General features: G+C 36.4%; 1 protein-coding gene across 1 annotated transcript; it reads left to right on the top strand.

Annotated features, from left to right (window-relative positions):
* Positions 1-6,062: 6,062 nt before the first annotated feature.
* On the top strand, positions 6,063-12,841 carry LOC111861985 (tropomyosin-1, isoforms 9A/A/B). The gene is made up of 3 exons (XM_023846999.2): positions 6,063-6,244; positions 6,712-6,887; positions 11,408-12,841. The coding sequence occupies exons 1-3, from the start codon at positions 6,214-6,216 to the stop codon at positions 12,086-12,088; spliced, it is 888 nt and encodes a 295-aa protein (XP_023702767.1). The 5' UTR covers positions 6,063-6,213; the 3' UTR covers positions 12,089-12,841.
* The last annotated feature ends 6,908 nt before the right edge of the window (positions 12,842-19,749 follow it).

Below are 19,749 nucleotides of genomic sequence, written 5' to 3'. Positions count from 1 at the left end.
ATGCAGATGACCTTGTGTTAATGGCTAAGGAAGAAACTGTGCTATGGGGTATGATTGATAGACTAATCGAAATTGGAAGGTGCTATGGTATGGAAATGAATGTGGAAAAAACAAAAGTAATGAAAATTTCGAGACAACCAACCCCAGTCATAATAAAGATAGACCAGAAACAACTGGAGAATGTGAAATGTTTTAAAAATTTGGGTAGCTTGTTAACAGATGATGGAAGGTCTACTTGTGAAATTAAATCTAGGATTGCCATGGCAAAAGCTGCATTTAGCAAGAAGAATCTTTTTACCAGCAAATTGGACTTAAATTTGAGAAAGAAACTAGTGAAATGCTACATTTGGAGCATGGCTTTGTATGGGGCTGAAACTTGGACACTTAGGGCAGTAGATCAGAAACACCTGGAAAGCTTCGAAATGTGGCGTTGGAGAAGGATGGAGAAGATCAGTTGGACCAATTATGTGAGAAATGAAGAAGTGTTATTTAGAGTCAGTGAGCAGAGGAATATCCTACACGAAATAAGAAAACGGAAGGCTAATTGGATTGGTCATATCTTACGCAGTAACTGCCTTCTAAAAGAAGTTATTGAAGGAAAGATAGAGGGGCGGATAGAAGTGACCAGAAGACGAGGAAGAAGACGTAAGAAGATGCTGGATGACCTTGGGGACAGAAGAGGATATTCTCATTTGAAGGAGAAAGCTCTAGATCACATTAAGTGGAGGAACTGTTTTGGAAGAGACTGTGGACCTGTCGTGTTGACAAATTAGTGATGAATGAATGAATGAATGAATTGTAATGGTAGTTTCTGTATGTACTGATAATGACCAGTGACATTGTAATAGTAGTTTCCATATGTATTGATAATGTCCTCCTGAAGATGGTCTATATGACCAAAGCTTGTAAAGGATGAAAGAATTAAAAAACACGAACATTTATTAATCACACTGGATGGCATTAATATTTTTTTTTACCAGTTATCTGTTTCTGATAACTGGGCATGCGACTCACTATGCTCCAGAATTGTACCTATGTATTGCACTGTGATGAAAGGGTTTTGATACCTTTATTTCTTTAGATAACCACCCTCCAATTCCATATATTCTTTCATCATAATGAACTTTGTAAACCAAGCAGCAAGCAAGTCTTTCAAAGCCTCCATATGAAATGCTAGACTTGCTTATTGTATTGAGACTCAGAGTTTCCCAACGTTCTGTACATGAACTAATTTTCCACTTGTCATATTAGACACAAAATCTGTTTGTATCCAGTCACTAGACATCAAGACCAGGGTATGATTAGAAGGGATCTATATTTTAGCCTATGAATTGATTGTGGTCTGGAAAGCCATAGTCTGATATCTGTATGGACACTGATTTTTGTTTTTTAATATCTGTATCCAGAATGGTCATGGTACTTCCCAGCCAGTGGATACAAGGTGTTCTTTCCCCCATGTGTGTGTGTGCACATGCATGATACATGTACACATAGCTACGGTGATTCATTTTTATAAAATTAGATGTAAAGTTTTGTTTTGCTTCACAAAAATGAAGGTTTATATTGACCAAAAATGAAATTTCTCTTTTACATTTCATGGTAGACCCTCAGTACCAAACTTCCTTGAAATTCCTTAAGTTGTTTCAGACATGAAATGTGCAGGAGGATATACTGACATATCCTCCCTGTGATGCACATAAGGAGAATAAGTTCGCTGTTCACAGGGCTCGGGTGTATTATGACACAGTTAAGAGAGAAGTAATCTTTGAAGTCAGAATCCCAAAATACATTTTTAGGTTAATTGAAATGTGCATGAGTTGAGGTAAATATTCCTTTGAATTGTTATCACTTAGCAACACCAGGAAAGTTCAAAGGAATTAATCTTGAAGAGCTTGAATAAATTGCTTGACTCTGGTACTTGCATGTACTGAAGACATAATTTATTAATGTTGTAATGTAAACACTTCAGTACTGTATCTGGGAACTGCTGTTAAGGGGGGAAGGACAAATTTACCCACCATACTTCCATTTGTACAATAGTATCTCGCCCACCACCTACTCAGTAGACAACTTATATAGACTCGATAAACCCTCGAGACTTCATCCAAACTATTGCATTTGCATTAGTGGTTAATAAAACAATTTGTTTGATTTAGTTTTTTCGTCATCAGAACTATACGAATATCAAGATTTTGGGCCACTGGGGATTTTATAAAAGAATCTGTGATGAAACGATATTAGTAATGTCATGCAGGGTTGTGTGAAATTGTGTGAACAAGGTAAACTGTTCCCTCTTATTACTAGCCTCATTAAAGAACTTCTTTCTATACTTGCACAATTAGAAGTACACTCCAGAGAAGAAAAAGGGCAGGTAATCTGTGAGAAAGTATGTTATCACTACAGAAAAGACCACTGAAGAAGAAAGCAAGGTTAACAGATTTGATTGAACAACATCTGTTGCAGTGGAGAGCCTGGTCACAGTACAAACAACTGCTTTCTGTGATGTGACAGAAAGTCTGTGTCAAAATAACATTCTTGTTTTGTTTTACATCATATAAGTTTAATATGTTATATTTTAGCGTCCTGTTGCACTGATTTAAGTCCATGATTTATTTAAACCGTCTTGCAGTGCATACACTCATTTATCTCCTTCTCTCCCTCGCACTACATGTTTCGGCATAATAATGCCATCTTCAGGTGCTTACTTATCCACGCCAAACTAGTTCATTGCATGCCTTGTCCTCATATTAAAATAACTAAAATATGTATCTATCATATACATTGTCAAACGTTAAAAATATTAAAATTGTTCAGGATACCACATCACTACGTCGCACCTCACTACACCAGTCACGCCCATTCTCCTCTGTTGGAGCACTCCTTCACTATCATGTGTGTGTTGTGCTTTTGTTGTGTCTTGCTCCTGTGACTGCGTGTGTTATACTGTTGGGCCTGCTGGGTATGTGTGTATGACACATACCCAGCATACAATGTATATGATAGATACATATTTTAGTTATTTTAATATGAGGACAAGGCATGCAATGAACTAGTTTGGCGTGGATAAGTAAGCACCTGAAGATGGCATTATTATGCCGAAACATGTAGTGCGAGGGAGAGAAGGAGATAAATGAGTGTATGCACTGCAAGACGGTTTAAATAAATCATAAGTTTAATATATAATTTGTTTCTTGTGATTTAACTTTAATTACTTATCCATATAGTTGACTATTTTTGTTTGTGCTGTATTACCAGCAGTGAATATGCAGAGGGTAATTTACAACCACTGAAATAATTAAAGTTTTAAAATTTATCAGAAAATATGCCAGAGAAACTGTTTATTGTGTAAATTAAATGGACAGCTTTAATAAATGTGGTTCATTTAAATCCTTGAGAGAAGTGACAAGGTCAGTCATGTGAAGCTAAGGCCAAATGTGACCACTGCAAAATCAACACTCCATATTTGAGCGGTCGAAGGTACAAGTCAGCCTGGAGATTGCCCTGTGTGTTTTCATGGTTTTCCTTGGACTCCAGTAAAATGCCAGAATGGTGCTAAATAACAGACCACAACCATTCCACGTTCTTTCAAGTTCATTGTTCACTGAACACTAAAATATTGAAAGCATAAATAATAATAATAATAATAATTTATATGTAAACCACAAATAAATACTTAGGTTCATGAGCAGGGGCTTCTAGATGAGTTTGTGATCATCAGAGCAAAATAAGTAGAATGCATGTAGCTATTCATTGCTCATGATAGGCCCTACATCCTCATTTTGATTAATTTGATGGACTCATTCGTTATGTCAACTGCACAGGTTATGTGGTGTAAGAAATGTCAAAATATGACGTAAGGCAGCAGCCTAAGATCGACATTTCCATGAGGGGCTGAGGAAAACTATGAAGACAATCAAGGAAACTGCTAGCCTGCCAACATTCCAGCCAAGACCCACCACCCCGCAATGTATGTTTACAGTATCGTGACCAGCTTAGGTAGGTTATGACGGCTATGACTGTTTGGGTTTAGGGTTAGCTACTGCTAGTAAATAAAACCCAACTTCCGTGACGTAATACGTAGTAGGATAAAACAAGCTGGACTGCAATATTGTTAGTTTGAATAATGTAGGCCTAAATAGAACTCAATTCAACTGCAGGTATGGTTGGTGATCTTATCGTAAAATTGTTCACTACTGATACGAATTAATCCATTTACATGGTCGGAATGCTGCGAAGGTCTCTTCTTCCGAATTTTGAGAGGACGCGGTAGAAGACAAATTACTATCCTACAGGGAAAATGACCGTGTTCACTCCCAGTATATATATCATGCCAAGATTCCACATGGCACAATACTCCTTTGGCTCCATTGCGTTTATTAATCACGAGACCAGAATGAAACATATTCTTTCGAACCCCAAGGAATTCTGTGTGTGCAACCATTCCTAACTGCATACCGGTATGTGTAGATACAGTCGTTCACAGTTAACGTTTCGCATTCTTAAGCCTGTCATTTGAAGCGAATTCTATTGACAGGCTGTCACTACCATCCTCCTCCCGCCAAAAAAAAAAAAAAAAAAAAAAAGCCAGTCGGGAGGACATGCACATTACTTTTAATGAGATATTGCGATAAAGTACCCTGTGTAAGATTTGAGGCTTACACGGCGGTGACTATGAAGAAATCAGTTTTCTGGGATCGCATCNTCCCCCCCCACACTACTGTTTTCACTTGTATACTTGCCCTTCCCCCCTTCCTTCTCTGCTCAAACATAGCTGTGTATATTTCCAACACAGTCTGCTTTTACCGGTTCTCACGGTCTCTTCGCTTGCAGATTTCTTATATTTTTTCTTCTACCCTGAAGATGGAGGCGATACGTTCCTCCGAAACGTCGGTTAACACCACATATACACGGTGCCAAATCCCAGAAAACTGCTTTCTTCAAAGTACCCTTTACTTGAATTTTGACAATATTTTTATTCTTCCCTGTAAAAGTTTCACAGTCACTTGCGGGTTCAGTACTTTTCTTGCTTTACTGCTACTTCTGAAAAGTGTAACTGTTTCTCTCCTTATTCTCCTTCTTGATCTATGGATTAGGCCTAATAATATTCGAACAATGGGACAGTAATGATATGTAAAACAAACAGGTCATATAGAATGCTAACTGAGAGAGAGGATGTACAATTTATGTAGGTCATTAAGACGATGGACGGATTAATTATAAAAATTGTGCAGTCGTAAAAGGTCATGAGACATTTCCGTGAAAATGTAGACTTGCTTACTTACTCATGGAGCTGAGCCCTTCTGGAGGAGCCGCCAATTCTGCAGCTACTCAAGAATTTCCCAGCATTTTATGGAACCCGAAGGTTCATCGCCGTGTTCACAAGAGCCCTCCACTGGTTCCTATCCTGAGCCAGATCTAATTAGAGTGACAATGTAGAACAGCAATTTAAATTATATTGGATATAAGGTCCAGGCGGCTGTTAGTACGAAGAATACTGTCTGTTGGGATGTGGCGCCCTTTAGTCTGATGGAATTTTACCGACGTTTCGGAGGAATGTCCCGTCTCCGTCTATAAGGATTAAAAATAAGCCATAGCAAACAGGGAGCAAGCGTTCCGTTTCTACCACACTCCATGGCGTCACACTCAAATTGTTATTATATGACATACATCTCTTATAGGCCTATTAGACCTACACCAGCAATTTAATGAATGTACACGTGTATGTTCAAGGCGTTTATGACGATCTCTGTTAAACGTTACTGCAAACATCCGATTTCTCAAGCACGTAGAAATTCGTGTACAATACATAGGCCTATTAATTTACGATCTGTTCATTTCAAGTTTTAAAGGGAAACAGTTTTCCATTGTTATTTGAAGTTGCAGATCTATGTATTGTAATTTACGTTCAATCTCTAATGCAAGCTGCGATGTTAAAATGTTTTCTGTCTGAGGAATACTGTAAAATACTGCGCATTGTGAAATGAACTCAAGGAAGTGGTCCCGAACTCTTGAAGAGTAATTTTAGATTGTGACCAAAAATAGCATCCTGTGTACGAGAGGGTAGGAAACCTGAAGTGCAGTTGCCACGAGGGGTTCTAGCGAGCCACGCGTTTTACACATTATATTAACCGTACAATTACAGCACCTCTGTAGAGTCCATATTTAAATATACTGAAGTTTTGTTTTCACTTTGTCGTATAGACCAGCCCCAATATGTACAGAAGAATTATTAGTTTCTTCGGGGGTAAGTATCGACTTTAAATTGTTTATTTTAAAGAATTCGATTTTGCTTCGTTAAACTTATGTGAAAACACATTTCGTAATAAAATATTTAATGCTGTAATCCCCTTTCTTTGACCCTCGGTGACTCACAAAGGTAGATTATAATCTAGTTTGTAAGTTACACATCTCATGGAGTAAGCATCATTTGTGGTAATCCGAAACTTAAACCAATTTACTTTGTTTTATAAGTATTAAAATTTCGAGAAAAATTCAGTCGTCATGCATATATAAAACGTTTCTTGGGAAATAAAGTTTAATTAGTACCCTAAGATTACTAATGTTTTGCAGAGACTAAGGGGCTATTCTCTGCAGCATTGCAACACGCCTCTAGCCGAACATCAAAAGCAGAAGCCTAGAAAGGACTTAACGGTTGTCTCTATCATCAGTCATTATGAACAAATGATATTAACGGTGTTCTGGTTTCCTTAGGTGCCACGTCTGAGAATTCAGAAGATAAAAGCGAAGAACTGGCTCAGACGAAAAATGACGAAATGACCGGAAGTGGCAAAACTTTGCACAGCGGAAGTCAAGTGGCTAACACCATGTCAGATGGGGAGCAAAGGGCACTGCACAGTCGCATTGAAAGTCTGGAACACGAATTAAAGGTACGATTCGATAAAGTGACATGGGCCGGAATTTAGAGAAATTCTTTTTATCTGAAAAATCTGTGCTTTATTATTATCAATATTATATCGTCGATTCTAAATGGTTCTGACGATGGTGGATGTCACACAGAATTACTGGGGTTTTTTATCTTTATCCATCTCCGGAATTCTAGGTAATAGTGGACACGACGTTTCGGAAACTGGATCTGTTTCCATCTTCAGGTGAGAAAGGAAGATACCTACTCAGTTGGGCCTCTTAGAAAGAGCTAATCTCAATCAGTCCAGTGGACTCACCTGAAGACGGAAACAGATCCAGTTTCCGAAACGTCGTGTCCTTTATTACCTAGAATTCCGGACGATGGAAAAAGTCCAAAAACTCAGTAATTCTGTGTATTATATTCTCGGCAACTTACAGTTTTGCTTCCACGCATAATGCAGTCTTTAAATTCGGATGCTGAAGGCAAAAGTGACAAATTAACCGAGATACCAAATACCTGCTCCCTACCAAAACGCTATGAAGCAAACGCTGCCAGTCTTCCCACCAACATTCTCATTACAGAGGCAGAGAAGCAGGAAGTTTGGTAGTGGAAATGAGAATCTTTTGCCACTAGATTCTTATATTTTGCTGTGGTTGGGAAATGCTCAGACACATAAGATATGCATATTTTCCCATTCATCACCGAATCTTCTAAGGAAATTTTTTCGGGGAGGTGGAAAATTCCGTCACCCAAGACTTTTTTTGGAGGGGTTAAAAGTTCAACCCCCCCCCCCCAATACAGTCATTATGTAATCAAAAGAGTGAGCTTAATTTTCTGTTGAATTTATGTAGTTTTCGAAATAAAATTAATCGGCGTCATACCTGGATAACTGAATGAGACCAATTAATTCTGAAATCTTCAATTAACGTTATTCAGATAAATTTCGTCATATATCCTGATATTAATAACAATTCTAATGTTTATCGAGGGGCACGAGGTAGGGTACTTGGTTGAGGCACTATGCTATAAACAGGAAGGTCGTGGGTTGGATTCCCGAGGTAGTTACTGGGTTTTTAATTGACCTAACCGTTCCAGCCGCACTATGGCCCTGGGGTCGACTCAGCCTCTAACAGAAAATGAGTTCCAGGAATCTTCCTGGGTATAAAGGGCGGCGCTTAAGGCTGACAACCTCACCGCCATCTATGAGCCGATTATCTAGAAAAACGTCTCACAACCCTATGCGCCTCCACGGCCTGTTATAGGAATAGTCAAAGGTCTGGAGCTGAACAGATTAGTGAAATAGGACTGAGAAAGGAATATGTACCCTGAAGAGAAATATGTTCATTAACAGTTACTAAAGCACAGCAGATGCTCTTTGTAGCTGTGGCACATGTTGAAGGACTGAATCTTGAAACATTAAAAGTAAAAGTAAAGGTATCCCTGTAACAAGCCGTGGAGGCCCCCAGGGTTGTGAGATGTTGGGGTCCCACATTTTTTAGACAATCGGCTCATAAATGGTGGTAAGGTTGTCAGCCGTATGCGCCGGCCACCCTTTATCCCCAAGAATATTCCAAGAATATTCCTGGTACTCATTTCTGTTGGAGGCTGAGTCGAACCCAGGGTCACAATGTGGCTGAAAGGATTAGGTCAATTGAAAAAATCCAATAACCTCATCAGGATTCGATCCCGCGACCTTCCGGCTTGTAGCATAGTGCCTCAACCAACTACGCTATTGCGTACCCCCTGAGTCTTGAAACATTAATAGGGATAACTGTTACAGTGTTTCTTATTGGGTACACGGAGACCCACTTATGCATAATAGAACAACAGTTAATTTTGTCCTTGAAAACGTTATTCATTGAAATGTTCTAAAATTTAAATTTTTCAAAACTGAACCACAATTACGAGGAAAATCAACCTCAATAAGTAGAATGTAAAACAAATTTGCAAACTTTCTTTGTATATTTTACAGCTTATTAGAATCTTTGGAAGTAAGATTATTCCATGAGACAGAAGTATATGGAAGCTTTGATCCAATGAAGTCATTATATGAAACTATTAGGCCATCGAGAGAAGAACAGCTAAACGTAATGAAGCAACTGTATTGCACAAGAAATGTAGTCAACATTACGGTCAATACATGTATACAGTTTATCATTAACATAATATCAACATTTTATCTAGCAGGTTGGTCTAGGAGTAATGATTTGGAGCTGTATTTGGAAATTGCTTGATTCAGATCTTATCATGACACTGGCTATTGACTGAGGTTATTTGTGGTTTTCCTCAGTCCCTCCAGGCAAACTGTGGGACAATGCCTCAATTAGGCTACAACATTTTCCTTCCAAATCCTTTGCACTTTGTCGTTCATATATCCTATCATTCAGTGCTAGTCTAGCTACTGGAAGCCTTGTAAGATAAGACATGAAAAGGACAAGATCTTTCACACAATCAGTACATACTATGATTGAAACATCACTGACAACATAAACAAAAACTATCGAAAGGGTAGAATAATAACCAGTATCAATTAGTGCCCTTTAAATTAAAATATAGAAGGTAAAAGAAAAAGCTAAAGTTATCCCTGTGCCTAATGAATTAATCATCATGCCACAAAAACATGTGAGAGTGTGGGGGTATAGCTCCACCATTCTTAACCTTAGCATTAGATGAAGGTGAGTGATCACCTTCACACCCCAAACATGGATTTCGGTTTACAAACTGCATTAACAGTAGAAGCACAACCAACTGAAGGACAGTGAAGCAGAAACACTAGTTGCTTGTTTCTATGGCTTAGGAGAAGTATTTTGAGATAAGCTTAAACAACGAAACTGTCATCCTTCAAGAACATCCTGGCAGTGCTCCTGTAATGATATCCATTTAGAAATGTTGAGTACAATTAGACAGAATATTTTTCCAAAATTACTTATATAAGTAACAGTGCAGTCAGTATAGCAACTGGCTACAGGCTGGACAACCAAGAGGTCGGAGTTCGAGTCCCAGTAGGGTCAAGAATTTTAATTTCTCCATGTTGTCTAGATCGGCTCTGGGGTTCACCAAACCTCCTATACAGTGGGTACTGGGGGTAAAATGCCCAGGACATGAAGCTGACCACTCACCTCCAACTAGTGCAGAGGTCAAGAAAATGTGGATCTATACATACACTCCCCCATACATGTTCAAGGCATAGTGCTTAATTAGTCAAGCACAGGGACAACTTTTTCACCTTTTACTTGTGCAAGTATCTTCAAATTATTTCAAAGATTCCAGTGTATATTATGGCAGACACTGGGTACACATTTAGGCAAAATTGTCTGAAAACACTGCCGACAGAAATTTGTTACAAATATAAGCTCTCTACAGCAAGTAATTCACAAAACACATACTACAATTTCATGAATCCTAGATGATAATTTATGATCTCCACATTCATAATCAAGGCTGATTTCCTAGTATGCAATATCAGTTGTCAAGTGCTAATGTACATAGAACCTTTATGCTGTGGAAACTTAATGCAACAAATTTAATTTTAGGTGATTTTAAAAAACAAACAATCGAAGAAGCACATACTAGTTTTTTCCATGTCTGACTTGATAGAAGCAATGGCCAAACTACAGAACTGATTTGGATGAAACTTGGCATGGTAAACCTATACAAAATTTTAAGCCAAAGGACTTCTTTATGTACTTTAATAACCTAAATAAATTTTCATGTATATTTTTAAGACCTTCCACAGACTGATTAAACATGATATGCAGCGCTTATAGTATTAGAATGTTACTACATTTGAGTTTCCTGTACTTAATTACTTTTTATTCATTTTAAGGACAATTATACTCATGGATCTAAATTAATTTTTGCACATATTCTGAGCTCTAGAATAGATTTTGATAACACTAAGTATATATCATATCTGCTATAGAAGCACTGTCATGTTTTTTATAACTTTAATTAATTTTAGAGCCAAGAATGTAAGAACTTAAATATATTTTTGGAAACAACTCACTTAAGTATCCGCTTAAAATAAAAAGGTCTTCAACAGCAGTTGCTGGTAGGCCCTAGCAACAAAGTACACGTTTGTTGTTATAACAATATGTGCACAAAGAATTCTTCTTGTGAGAAAATCACTGTCACAGCAGTACTGTTCAGAATTCTGTGATAATACAGATTTGCATAAGACAAGTGTCAGCATAAGTGTAAGGCATTTTCCTCATGTCATTGCCAAGGGTGCATTTTCCTATTCCTGTTCTGAAGAGGTTGAAAGAAGACAAATAATCACCCACCATAATAAGGTCAATCAAAAGGTATGGAAGAGAGTAAGAGCATGACAGACAGCCTGGTACCTTTTGCACAACTCAACTGTAGATGTGAAGTTAAGATCTGAGACATTCAGGGACTTTAGCATAAAAGGCGACAGGTAGCCAGTTTAACTGTCTTACAATATTTATTCCTGCTTAGTAAGTCAAAAGTGAAGATTAACTTATCTACATATTTTCTCATTTGTTGCCATCTATATTATGCATAAGTATCTCTTGTATAAAGGTTCGTACTGAAGAAAGTGAGAATTACAAGAACAGACTTCAGCTTGCAGAGAAGGAACTGGAAATTCTGAGAACAGCTGCTGTTCCTTCACCAATCAGCAAGGTGACCATTGGGGTAGGAGATGGAGTTGTGGATGATACTGAGGACAACATTCATGAACGAGAACCATCTGCTAACATGGAAGAGCTGCTGGATGAGAATGCTGAACTGCATGAAGCGCTAACCAAAGCTAGTGAACAGCTGAAGGATAAGATGGACATGTGTGACAATCATGAGAAAAAGAATATAGCTCTCACAAATCAGATTGAAACACTGAAAGAAGTGGTGAACATAACAAAGGATCTCCTTAATATCCGTGACATGGAAGTACACCATCTACAAAGTGATGTGGAGTCAATGGAAGGAAAAATTGCAGAAGAAAGGCAAAGGCACAATTCAATGATTACAAAAATGGAAGAAGCGGTGAAATTGAATTCAGATTTAAAAGAAGAGTATCAGAATCAGCTGAAGATTTTCCAAGAACTGAAAGGGAGATATGAAGAGAAAGTGACATTACTGACAAAGGAGAATGAGAAACTTGAGGAGGAAGTTTCATTGTCAAGATCTGTGCCACATACTGCACAAAGTAATCAACAAGTAATTACAGATAGCCTTGTGAGTGCAGAAACAGGTACACAGTAAATCTTTTCAAATTGTTTCCTAATGCTTGTAAAATGAAACTTATAATGGCGCATAACACTTGGATTTCATAGGATGTCTTGTTGAAGCACAATATTAAACATTAACACCAATATACTCATAAAACATGAATTCTTAACTCATAAAAAGAATTGTTTTATATGCTTTTAAATTCTCTGACCATAACAGAGTTTTCTTATAGATTACCATTAGTCCCCTTTTCATAACAAATCTCAGAGTTTGTCCTATTTATTCAGAGATACAAAATCATGTGGTTTCAGTGCTAATTGCAGATTATAAGTTTTTTCATCCACAGCTCTAATGTATGCAATGAATAGGTCTCAAATCATGATTAAACTTTTTTCACTACCAATAGAATAATTTACTCCATACATAGAGTGGAACATATTACAGAAATAATTAGCTTAATAAATTTGATAAATTATGTATATGAAAGATTCAAATATGGATGAAGACTATATTTATTGGTCTCCTAGAGAAAGAGATGTATATGATGTGTATGTTATAATATTCAACTGAAACAATGATGTGTCCACAAAAGGACAAGTAGAGTTATGGGACCATACTTCAAATGAATGCCAATACTGGTCAGCAATGAATTTTAAATAATTAAATATTAGGGATGTCAATAAAGTGTATATGTAATCAGCAGTAGTTGCTTGAAGTGATCAAGCAAGCTTATAAAGTAAAAAGCAACCTGTGATTATCAACAATAAAGAATTCCGACAGCACATGCTATTTCCCTCTCATAATTGGAAAAGCCTTCAACTACAAATTACATGAATAACCTTGTATCCTTGCTTATTCACCACTTACAATTGGCAGTGAAACTGATTTGTAACGGTTTTGGAAACATGTCCAATAAGCTAGCTCTTTTTCAGGAACTTCTTCAGTATCAATGTTGAAATAGCAAGATAATTAAGGAAGTTCCTTAATATTTTGCAACATTAATTCTCCTGTGAAAGCCCACAAAAATTTATACATAGCTTCAGAGTTGCATACCCTGCTGTCTTTGCTTGTAACTGATGGAATTACATTTACATAACTCCCTTACTACTCTGGCTTTATGATACTGCCATTATTATTACTTCTTAGTACAGGAATGAAACTAAAATAGCCTTTTGAAGAAACTTAGAGTAATTTCACTTTAAGATTCTACTATGATGAAGGGAAGTTAAATGCACTGGCATTTTACACTATTTTATTTACATATTAATTAGAGATAATTGTTTTCAAATTTGCCAAAGGTCACCCTCTGTTTCAAAACATGGAACTGTGAATCAATTCAGTTGAAACAGGAGATATCCAAATAGCTATTTGTCATGAAATGTAAAAGTAAAATGCATGGCTTCGCAGAAAAGTAGCATTCATAGTATATCACTAGTTACTGGTTTTGTAGCCATGTGTGAATTTATAGGTATCTGTGGTAAACACAGGAGTAGAGTTCCATGCAGCTGAGGAGGCCTCAAGTTCCAAAATTACCAAGAGAAAATTATTTGAACTTTCTGTTGAATTCAAACAGAAAACGGAATAATTGTTATAACTTACCAACTTCTCGGTTTCATTATAAATTATTTAACATTGCCATTCCAAGTAGGCATAATTACTCTGCCTCTGAAATCAAAATAACATCCTAAAAGCTTGCCAAGTGCAACAAGGGAGAAAAATCTTCTGGTTCTGACTTGAATGGGTTACTGCCAACATGTGCCTGTCCTCAGGATGATGACTGTGCTCATTAGTGAAGTCAGCTGAAGTGACTTCAACTCTGAAGATGGGGATAACATATTACTCACAAAAGTACATGGTGTCATAACCCAGAGGATCAGAATCGTAAATTGCATATTAGCTGTTATACTTTCCCACAATGTTCTTTCAATAAAAACCTATAAAACATCCTTCATTTAGGTCCCCTTTATACATTTTCCAACCTTTTACAGTACATCTATTGATATTTAAATCCAATTATTATTTTCATGTCTAAACATTTTTATTTACAAGGTTGTACTGAAACTGGTGGTATGTGAGCTGCACATGGCCTACCAATTGCTTCTATGTGGCCTACAGGTGTGTCGTTCCATTACCCAGAATATGTGTTAATGGATTTCTGTCCTTTAAAAGGTACAGCACAACTTCTTAAGAGACCTTACAACAAGCGTAATTTTCAACTGGTTTCGTATGATAGCCAACAAATAAATTAGAAAAATACTGAATCGGTGTAAGACCCAATATCATATGTAGCACTGATACAACATAGCAAACCCTTAGCAAGAGATTTTGAAGCATAGTAAGCCTGGAAAAAAATTTTAATAAACGTTTTTGGATTTTATGGGTGAAATTCATATTTGTATGCTTCTGCTTCATTGGAGGGCAGATATTTGTATTGGTATACTGGAAAAATAAAAATATTTCTTGTAATACTTGTATATTAAAGTTCAAGAGATGTCATAGTTCTTTCATTGAACATTCCTAACTAAAGATTACGCACAAAGAGATGCAAAATAATTTAAATTGTCAGACATTAAAGTAACTGTAATTCACTTACCTTGCAAGATCTCTGTGTGAACATGTTATGAAATTTGTATACAGTGTGATAATTCTGGTGGGTTTGCTCACTTTTCTTTAATCTTAAAAAACCTATGACTTGTGAGAAAAAGTGCATTTTTAACTGTGATAAATATTTAGCCAGCTGGTCTTGAGATGTGAAAGGCATTTAAACTGTAATATATTTTTATCTGATATTAACCAAAATTGAAACATGTTAACAAATTTTACTAACACGCCCCCAACATCCAACTTCATTAAGTCTGTCTTCTTGAGTTACAGAGACAAACAGGGAAACTAACAACCACATTTTTTAACTTTTTCCTGTCAACACACTGAAAAGTAGTAATGCTCAGCACCACCTTAGTTGCTAAGAGGAAAACAAAAGACAGAAAACTCACCAACTCTACAATGGCAATGTTTCCAACAACAGTAAAGTGTATATAGTCACTAATGCTAAATACAACTAGTGTATTGGTTGTGAGTCTGCAGACTGACAGGAAGCACTGCCTTCCTATGCCACGAACCCAGCAACAGAAGAAACTGAACGATTAACACCAAGCTCAACAAAAGCATGTATGTACTCATACAATATATAGTTCAACTTAATTATGTAACACTACAGTTCTCACAGCCATCTTTAATATCATATAGTGGGGAAGGAAAAATCCAAATGCTCCTGCTGAGAATAACTCTGGACATCTATTCTGTAGCCACTTAACAGACTGAGCTGTGATTATGCATTACAGAATTATACTAATTTCTCACTTCTTACCCTATCTGAAAGTTAAGCTGATGGAAGTTAGTTTCTTACAAATATTACATCGGTTCTATGGGTAAGGGAAAACTACTGGGAAAAAAAGAAATATTAGTCAAAATTTCAAACACTGTACAGAATTTTATTATAAAAATTCTCATTGTTAAGAAACCATACCATTTTTATCTTTTGAAGTACTTTTACAACATTTTTGTACATTATTTATATTTCTATTAATTTACACATTTTCTCCTACTTGCCCATCCTCAAGTTAAAAAATATTCTCCGTTAACAAGTGTGAACAACGGTGACTGCAACATGGGGATGAACAAATGAAAGATTTGTGCTTTGTGAGATGATGTAGAAAATGTTTCATGCTATGTTCCTTTTAAAAATGTGGGCAGCATCTTAACTAGGATATAAAAGGATTGATAAAGAGGGGTTTTATAAATAGATGCACAAAAATGGCATTATGATCCTAAATCATACAACAGATCTAGACTCAAATTCTATTACATGTACCATCTTCTAATATGATAGAGATGAAAGAAGATGAAGAAGCATTCATGTTTTAAATACAAGAAGCATAGATTAAAGAAACAAGTTTAAGGTTATATACCATATAAAATAGATAATTATTGGGAAACAGTAGTCTTGGTGCTTGGAAGTCAGTCAGAAGTTTATACTTCATCACATTAATAAAAGATTCATTCGACTTAAAATACCGAAAAATTTAGAGAAAGAAAGAGAGTATGGATCATAAAAAAATGTATGCAGTTTTGTGAAATACTTATGTGACAATTTTAATCTTGCAAGTATGTTCATTTTTGGCTGTATTTTCTGGAAGACAAAGGACATGTTCAACAGTAATATCTTTTGCCTGTGTGGTGTCTGCTACTTATCCAATGGAGGGGACATTCTTGAAGCAGAACTTTTCAGGTAAGAGCCAAAGCAATATATTCCAAAATTAGATTCTGGAAGACTATGCAGAATATAAAATATTAACATTGATTTCATAATTTGACAGAGCAGAGCATACTGCATCACAATGGAAAATGAGGCAACAAATTAAATAAGCAATGAGAAAATAAATAAATAGCATCACATTCCACTGTACTACACATTTCCCAAATTATGACTGCTGAACTATGTTTTGCTATATGATAATGTATGTCAGCTTCTATCACACAAGAGTGATGCAGATATCTTCTTAACTGATGGATGTTATTGGAACAGTGAATAACCAGCATTATAATAAGGTATTTTTAGTGAATGCTGTATATCAAGTATTGTATCAAAGATCAGATTAAATCATACAGGCCAAATTTTTAATATATGTACATGCATATACATATCCATGCTACAGAACTGTAAAAGAGGTGATTTAATCTTCAAAGGTATGAAACAGGTCACAATATATATTGGTTAAACATGAAGAATATTTATTGTTACCAGTACACTCAAGTTCACCCTGAGTGGTATTTTGAAAATCAGAATAACTTTCTTTGCAGAAATAATTATTGTTCTTTCACATTTTCCCTTTAATTTCAGGCGATAAGTTTATTTGGTATGCAGTTTCTAAAGGTATATATCTGGAATTTTATAAAGTAATATTTTCTTCTTAGTATTTAAGAAATAAGATCTTGTCACCTATATTTCTAGGTAACATATATCAAATTTTCCTCTCTCTTATGTAGAAAATAAAGGATATTCCTTTATAGTTGAGCAGACATGGGGTATGAGGGACATAAAATCTCGCTTTTAAAACACTCTGTATACAATTTTGAAAATATCGTTACTGTCTCACTACTCACTATCTCCTATATACAGAGGGTTTTGTAAACAGCAACTTAATGAAGCGAACATTGCATTGTGTTGAATCAATTTCACAGGAGTGTCCAACTTCTCTGCCTGAGGGAGCACTTGAAAAAATAATATTATTTAAGTGTCCAATATTTCTTATGAAAAAACTGAATAAAATATGTTGGTTCTTTCCATCTTTCCCAACATGCCACTAAGAAGATCTGAAATGACAATGTATCCAGAGACTTACTCATGGATCTGGATGCATGCTCAACAGTTATTATTTATGAGCACCAACTCATGGTCTTTACATTATAAATTGAGTTTTTGATCTTAATTCAATTTATAAATGCTCACAGATGCATGGTGTATGGAAAACAGAAAACTGCAAATTGTATACACAGACTTAAAGGATTCTGATGATGGTGTATACTGAACTTCGTCCATCATCTGGTATGTAAAAGACAAAAGACCACGGCGTTTCAGAGACTGGATCTGTCTCCGTCTTCAAGTGGGTGGAGAAGGATAAATCTACTCAGTTGGGCCCGTTAGGAAGAGCTAGTCTCAATCACTGGACAAACCCCAGTCTGTAGAGAACCTATGAACCCCTGACAACCGGTTCCATCAGTGGGAGATAAGAATAAAATCACAGTAAAAGATATGATAGAAAATTTGTGCCAAGCATGCACATGTCAAGAATGTAAAAACTTTGATAATGCATGCCTAATCTGTGTGAATAAAGAATCGTGCCACCAGAGAGACTTCCAGGAATCAGACTAATCCCCGGAGCAAAACTTGCAGAAGGAGTGGAAGCCACTAATATTCATAGAAACTTACATTTTTTATTTCTTAACCTCTTCATTGATGAGGGGAATCCATGTGGGAGAAAGATCCAAACTGGGTTGGCTGATCAGATTGGTTGAACATGCCATATGAGCTGATTCTTTGTACTTTCTGTATCTGCTGTTACTTTCAACCTCCAAGATCCTAGCTTCATCCCAGCTTACCCCCTGACTTTCTTCATATGCATGCTGAGCCAACCTGGATTTCTCTAGAAGACCCTGCGAATCTGTGAACACAGGCACAATCTCAAGCAGTGTCCGATCAGCCAACCCAGTTTGGATATTTCTCCCATATGGATTCGCCTCATCTATGAAGAGGTTAACAAATAAAAAATGTAGTTTTTATGAATATTAGTGGCTTCCACTACTTGTGCAAGTTTTGCTCCGGGGATTAGTCTGATTCCCGGAAGTCGCCCTGGTGGCACGATTCTTTATTCATACAGATTAGGCATGCATTATCGAAGTTTTTACTTTCGTTTTTAACTGAATTCCTGGAATTTAATCTCTACTTCTGTTTTTTACATTCTTGACATGTGCATGCTTGGCACAAATTCTATCATGTCTTTTACTGTGATTTTATTCTTATCTCCCACTGATGGAACTGGTTGTCGGGTGTTCATAGGTTTTTTTCTACAGACTGGGGTTTGTCCAGTGATTGAGACTAGCTCTTTCTAATGGGCCCAACTGAGCAGGTTTATCCTTCCCCTCACTTGAAGATGGAGACAGTTCCAGTCTCCTATTTTGTCTTTTACATACCAGAGGATGGATGAAGTCCAAAACAAGCCAAAAGAAGTACAGACTTAAATGTTTATAATATCTGTTTTAAATGGACACACACACTCTAAAACATCCCTATCAGAAATGCACAAGAAGAAATGCATGCCATTGTCCCATATTTCCTGGCAGCAAAGTTATTATTTTTACATTTTAGTATTATTACAAATAAGACAGTGGTAATCTTGCCAAATAAATCTTTGATTCTAAGTTTCATGACAATAAAGAGCAGTGAACTTTGGACTGTGACCTTTAAGTATGTGAATTCTGCATAAATGACAATTCGTATATAGAATTCTATTGAGCACATAAACTTGTTACTTTCAGTGCATCAGCTTCATTGCAGAGATTCATAAAACACAATTCTTATGGCTACAGAACTCTGAATGTCTATAAATATTACATTATTCCTATAACCACTTCAGCTTCATTATAAACTGGCATAGCCATAAACAGGTCAGAAAACCTGGCCTCCAGTGCATCTGTGCAAAAAAGCAAGTTTCTGTTTTCCCATACCACACAGTAGTATTCTTGTGATGCAACCTGAAACCTTCTTATAATGAAAGTATATATTGTAATTTTGGACTTGAGAATAATGACCAGGTGAACATTACACTTCTCTAAGTTACCTACAACCTCTCACATGTTACTACAACTGTATGAATATATCATTTGAAAACTCAAGTAAATCAAACACATGGGCATCTATAAATAATGAAATAAAACTCATATGCTCAGTATTACTGAGTTCCTGGACTTTAACAACAATCTCACTCTGAAAGAACAGTGTTTCAGAAAGTGGATCTGTTTCCATCCTCATGTCAAAGAATGTGGGGTTACCTACTCAGCTGATCCCTTACAAAGAGATAATCTCAACTACTAGATCACTAATAATGATTTATCTCCATACTAGACTTCACTTCTGT

This window comes from Cryptotermes secundus, unplaced genomic scaffold (genome assembly GCF_002891405.2).
Source record: "Cryptotermes secundus unplaced genomic scaffold, Csec_1.0 scaffold180, whole genome shotgun sequence".
Lineage (NCBI taxonomy): Eukaryota > Metazoa > Arthropoda > Insecta > Blattodea > Kalotermitidae > Cryptotermes > Cryptotermes secundus.
Note: the sequence above shows the minus strand (reverse complement) of the source record. Positions and strands in the feature narration are given on the sequence as shown.

Bases quoted from the DNA above. Each gene is read 5' to 3' on its own strand.
- LOC111861985 (XM_023846999.2), top strand. From the start codon at position 6,214: ATGTACAGAAGAATTATTAGTTTCTTCGGGG. The intron at 6,245-6,711 runs GTAAGTATCGAC...TGGTTTCCTTAG, and splicing joins AATTATTAGTTTCTTCGGGG to GTGCCACGTCTGAGAATTCA. The intron at 6,888-11,407 runs GTACGATTCGAT...TCTTGTATAAAG, and splicing joins GTCTGGAACACGAATTAAAG to GTTCGTACTGAAGAAAGTGA.